Raw genomic sequence first — 6,319 nt, 5'->3', positions numbered from 1 at the left:
CTTGAGCTTAGAGGCCACAAAGAGCTGCCAATGGGCAGCCAGATGGTGATTGACGCCCTCCACAACTAAGATTGAAGAACAACTTGGCTGGTCCCCCTCCCCAGTTCCCCAACACTGTTTCCCTCCCCCAATTCCCCAATTTTTTAAAAAAAGAACTTTCTAGAGCTCACTCAGGACTTCAGTCACCTTCTCCCTTTGCTTCTTCTTGCCCTGACAGGGCCTTGTTTTCAACCTAACCTCTTGTGATCTGGCAAACAGTTGTCTCCATTTCCCTCCACAAAATAGAAATCATGTTTGATTCTCAACCATAAAAAAATGAGAATAATTGATATTTATACTCTTCCTCTGAAAAGATTATTTTTACCACAGTTTCTCTTAATTCTATTTTGGAAGTCTTGTAACACTGTAATTTCATAGTTATGTATTTTTAAAGTGCATTCTCCTTGATAAAAAAAAACCTCACCACAGTAATAATTCAAAAAAACAATAAAGTTACCCTCTTTTCCTAAAAAAATAATAAAACATTGGGAAATAGGACAAGATCAGAATCTGGCTGGCACTAATGCAGCATGAAAGAACAGTTTAAAAAGGACAAGGAAAATGGTGGTGCATTATCTCATTTTGGGGGGAGTGAAGGAAATGAATTAAGGCCGCAACAAAACGAAACTGAAAAATTGCTAAATGAAGCTCTGAGTAGGGAAAATGAAAAAATCAATGAAGGAACGGAGGGAAAGAGGTACATTTTTCATCTTCATGATGCTTGATTGGGTTTGTAGAAATTCATTTTCAATTAATGTGTCTTGTGGCATTCAGCCAGGCTAGATATGATCAGGGCACATATTTTAATCAATTTTTCTATTAAGTTTGAAGTAATATATAATAATAGAGCTATACCACTCAAAAGGATCAGCTGAAACTGGCTTCTGGGGTAAAATAATTTTGTTTGATTTCTATCTTATATTAAAAGTAACCCAACTTCTCTTGAAGGAGAGGAATAGCAACCTGAGTCTCCCGGGTGCCTAAACATGACTGGGCTGTATAAATATCAGGGAAGGATGAATAAAATGGCTTTGCAACCTGCTTACATTCAAAGGAAAGCAAGAAAGAGGGGNATCCTAGCAAAGTCACTGGCCTTCTCTGTGCCTTCTTTTATAATGTTGGTTAACGCAGAGATAATAATCCTTGTCTCATTTTTTTTTAAGTTGCTAAGAGAATCACATGAGAAATGCATGTAGAAAGACTTCACAAATTATAAAGCACTACATAAATGTGGGAAATTATTAGTATTAATCAAAAGCTCATCGAACTTGCTAAGAAAATTCTTGAACAAGGAAAACAAGAACCAGAAAGCAGAGGTGAGCGGTTAAGCGGAAGGAGGAGGGCCCAGTGGTAAAGAAAAGCTAGCTGCCAGAACCTCATTTTCAGTGGTGGCAGTTAACCTTCAATCAATTTTATAAGGCCAGGAAATAGCCATATTTTTAATTAAGTGGCGATGGGAGGCTCAGCCATGTAAAATGTAATGGTAGGGAAGACACCAACTTCAAGAAACACAGCTTCTTACCTCTCCTTCTAAGAAAGATATCTTTTCTAAAAGTTGCAGTATTAAGAGCTGTTTCTGTTGCACCTTTTTCTTTAATGATTCAATCTAGAAAAAAACACATTGAAAACTGTTAGTCCAAAATACAGAATTGTACAAGTTAATCAACTAGAAGAGATGCCTTTGGTTTTCATTTAAACAGAAACTACACATTGGTTGTGTTTCAGGAACAGTATTCACATAAGATACTCCATGGAAAGGGGATGCTATGCCCAGGTAAGCTTGGGACATCAGACATGAGGTTGGAATCACGTGTCATTAGGTTTGTGTAACCTAACCTGCCCACACTGATACTGCTGTGTAACCCTTATTACCACCCCATAGGTATCCCAGAGAACATGCTTTGGGAAATGCAGATACAACTCCACATAAAATAATTATTCAGCTTAAATCTATGAGGCACCCATCATATCAAACCTTCCGCACTGTTATTCCTGTTAGTGCATTCATATTTGTTCAACCAGGTGTCAAAAATTTTGGTCTGGGGAAAGCGTCACTGTCACTGAAAGTGCTAATGAATTTCAGAGGACTGGGGACTCACGTGGCCTGGGGTAAGCAGGGAAGGCTTCCTAAAGAGAGAGGCTTGAGCTGAGCTTTCACCTGTTTTTTTCATAGATATATTTTATCTTGTACTGCTCTTTGTTTTTCATTCTCATATCATGTCTCCACAGATAAACTGTAGGCTCCCTAAAAGCAGGAACCAGGGTATTCTGTACCAGGCCATGTCTTGGACACTAGTGGGAACAGAGTATAGGTTCATGAAATAACTTGTGACTTTGAAGAATGCACTGATTTTCCAACTATCTTGTATATTAATTTTTAGCATTTGCAAAATCTTTTTTAAAACACCTCTCAGTGAAAAATTGCACAATTCCTGTAGAAGGGAATCTAGCAATAGCTAGAAAAAGTACAAATATACAGTTGCATTTTACCCTTTGACCCAGCAATTCCAGTTCTAGGAACAGATCGCAAAGACACGTTGGCCAACATAAGAAATGGATAAGCGAAACTGCAAAGAAATCTCTCATTCACTAGAAAAATTGTTAGTAGTAATACTGGTATTAATATTAGTTTCAAAATAACATTATTTTGAAACTATTTGATATATTGTAGTATAATGTTTGGAACCAAGATTTTTAGTTTAAGAGAAAGAAATGCAAGTATGAAATCAAAGAAGTGAAAAGAGCTTATTAAATTTGAAATAAAAATATCCGTATGAACTCATAATCTTTTATTTTCTTTTGTTACACATGCATTTCCTAACTCTGTCCACTGAGAAAATTAGAAACGATAACAATGAGCACATAATATATCCAGATGGTGGCTTCTAAATACCATTCCTCACCAAATAAAAAACACCGAATATTTTGAAGGAATAGCCCAATTCAAGGAGCAAAAAACATACTACATGAACCCAAGATACCTTATTATGCCTGGAAACAAGGACATGAAGGGTCTCCCTTGAGCCAAGGATGGGACAATTTGAGCATCAAAAAAAATAATGAATGCAATTGAGTAAAACACATAGAATATATATAACCCTGAGTGTTTTATGATTCTTCAAAAACAAAAACAAAACAACAACAACTCATTGGACATCATTGAAAGTGACAAGAACACAAACCCCTTATTTAGAAACGACAATTCAGAGAAAAGAGGTAAATCATTTTTCCTGCCTTTCTTGTACAAATTGCATTTTGAGATTACTGAAAATTCCTAGTTTATGAGGGAAAAAGTTATACTTTTCAGAATTCCAGTTAATAAATGGGGAAAGAATGATAGATTTAGGAAAATCCCCATTGTGCAACCCCTGTGAAATAACTGATTTAGGTAACCATCATTAATAGATGAAATGGTGAGTTGCAAAGTTGATAAAGAACTTTACAGGGCTGGCAGAGTGGCACAATGGTTAAGAACTGGCTTGGGACGCCAGAGGCCCCAGTTTGGATCCCACATATGAGGGCCAGTGACACTGCCCTCTACACCTAAGCTGCTGAACAACAGCTCGACCTGGAGCTGGGCTGCTGTGAGTCGCTGGCAATGGCGTAGGCTGCAGCCCCTGTGGCAGTGGGTTGCCATGGGCTACGGTGTGTAGCCAGCAGCCAGCGTGAGTGGCCAGCAGCTGCAGTGAGCGGCCATCCAGAAGCCAGCGACTGATCTGCCTCGCCCGGGAAGAGCACAATGATGGTGCCAACTTGGGCCAGTGAAGCGACGTCCTCCACAACTAGANAAGAATAAAACGAACTGTAAGGCAGGCTGTCCCTGGACATTAGGGCCCATGGGACGGTGTGCTCGTTGTTGGTGGTCAGACAGCAATCGGGTGGAAAGAAGGGCAACAATTCCTTGGCATTAGTGGTCACACACAATTAGCAAGGAGACAACAGTCAGCAGTGTGCTTGTAACATGACAAACCAGTCACACAGCCTAAAAAGGAAAACCAAGTGCTCAAACTCAAGCTCACTTTCTAGGCGAGGAAACCTCTACATGGCCCAACTAAGTATGGTGAAATATTAATAAGGAATGCATATGTTTTTAATAGTGCTGAAGACCAGGTCCTGATAAGGTGTCCTGAGTTTCAGTCACCCTGAAGCCACCTATTCCTGTGACCCAAGAATCAGCAGGTACCTACCCGCGTCCTCTAATCTTAGCTATTCAGAAAAGGAACCCTGTCTCCTTTGGATCTGAAAGATCATGGCGCCTGTCTGGAAAGTGCCAAAATGATGTCAAGTCTCAGAAAACACTGAAATAAGGGAAACAATAGCCTTTGGAAGATATAAAAAAACAAGAACAGAAACAATGAAGAAATAAATTACACTCACGATATTTAATATTTTAGAACAGGTTCAAGTGTAATTGTATTATTAAATCTTGTCATGATATAACTTACTTTGTACACGTTTTATCTGCTGTTTAAGGTGGATGTTTAAAGTGGTCAAAAGGAATTAGCCACACTAACTTTATAGTGGAATTGAAATAGTTTAAAGGAATTTAATCTATCAAATTTATAATCAATGTTGAAATGCTCAAGAAAAATCGGTTTCAAAGTCTTGCTTATTAGATATATGCAGTAGAAATAAATGCTAGTTTCACCCGTATCCTCTGGACACTCACCATTTCCTGACATACCACTTGTGACTCTTTACCCGGGGGCTTCCTCTGACCACCAGAGTCCAATCAGCTCTGCCCAGAGCAGGGTAGAATTGCCACACACCCCCGGGAGCAGGCCTCAACCCATGACTGATGGGAGCTTGTGAATAAATGTTCCAGCTTTCTGACCTCTCAGAAAGGATAACTCGAAGCCAGTTGCACACCCCACTGTGGTAATCTCCTCAGTAAGGCGCCCAGTATTGCCTTTCATCCCTTCCCTGTCTCATTGCCCCACTCCGCTACTAAGGTATCCTGGGATCACCACTCAAACTGTGTGGGCTGATATCCATATCTCAGGGTCTGGGCAACCCAAACTAAGAGAAGAAATGAATTTAAGAAACTGAGCATTAAACAAAGAACAAATATGAGTGTAAGGCCTTTCTCCATGCACAATATCCCCTAGAACAATTCATAATCTAGCAGTAGGAGAGCTGGCTTAAGTAGCATGGCCAGCGGGAGGGAGAGGGCTGATGGGCACAGTCTGGGTGACCTCCTGCCTCTCTTGTCAGCATCTCCTTCCTCTCTCCTGGAACCACCCTCTCTCTAGACCCACGAGCTTCCACTCACTCTCTGATTCGCACTGGGAAAGGTGTGATTCCTTCCTCAGAGAACTGTGATTTCAGAGGGCAATCTTAGAAATAGAAATCTCCATTCCTAAGGCTGGGGCTGGACCCAGTGCCTGGAGGGTACACAGAGGTGGGCAGGACAAGTATCCGTTTACTCAGATGTCAGGACACTGAGACTCTTGGGCCTTGAATCTGCCACCAGGGCCCCATGGGCCATGAGGGACTTCTGGTTGTGATTTATGTAGGCAGCTCCTCCAAAACAGAGCAAATGCAGGCTGCGCTTGCCGCTCCTGTAAACACGGTGGTTAAGAGCTCGAGCTTTGATTTCAGGCTTACCCATCTCTACTGTCACCTTGGGCAGGTTCCTTAACATCCCTCAGTTTCCCCATCTACAGAGGGTACCAAAAAAACTGTATTAAAATTACACTGATGGTAACCCACTTTGAGCACCTCTTGTAATTGCAGAAGTTAAACGTGACTTGTATTCATCTTTTGTTATCAGTATATATTGAGTATTCCCATTTTAATAGTTTTTTTCCTTTCTTAAAATGCATATACATTTTTTTGGTACCCTCTATATAAACTGGGGGAAATATAATGTAACTCATAGGGCATCTCTCTTAATAAAAAGCAAACAACACCAACAAGTTAAACATTATCAAGTGCTTAGTACATGCCAGGTACTTTGTGCATTCTCACCGCATGGTCACACACATGTAGGGGCAGCTATCGTCCCAATTTTAAAATTATAAGAAACTTCCCCAGGGTCACCCTGCTAATACGAAGCAGAAGTCTGATTCTACTCTTAACTTCAATGTTATACAAAGGATGTGGAAAATAGTTAACAGCACCCAATGAATACTAGGTGCTTAATAAATGCCGCTTCTTTCCTGGTTCCTTCTTTCATCCTTCTCTCGTGGGCTGCCTCCCGCGGGGGAAGGACTACAATGAAGAGACAGACACGGAGATTCATGGAACCTCAGAACAAAGAGGCTCAATGCCAAGCTCT

General features: G+C 40.5%; 1 protein-coding gene across 1 annotated transcript in view; it reads right to left on the bottom strand.

Moving 5' to 3' along the window:
* MYZAP (myocardial zonula adherens protein) overlaps positions 1–6,319 on the bottom strand; it is a 133,344-nt gene that overhangs the window by 30,673 nt on the left and 96,352 nt on the right. Inside the window, exon 11 of the mRNA XM_019657524.1 lies at positions 1,562–1,645. Within this exon, the coding sequence (XP_019513069.1) occupies positions 1,562–1,645 (84 nt within the window). The remainder of the gene's footprint in view (positions 1–1,561; positions 1,646–6,319) is intronic.

The sequence above is a fragment of the Hipposideros armiger genome, unplaced genomic scaffold, assembly GCF_001890085.2.
Source record: "Hipposideros armiger isolate ML-2016 unplaced genomic scaffold, ASM189008v1 scaffold_276, whole genome shotgun sequence".
Lineage (NCBI taxonomy): Eukaryota > Metazoa > Chordata > Mammalia > Chiroptera > Hipposideridae > Hipposideros > Hipposideros armiger.
Note: the sequence above shows the minus strand (reverse complement) of the source record. Positions and strands in the feature narration are given on the sequence as shown.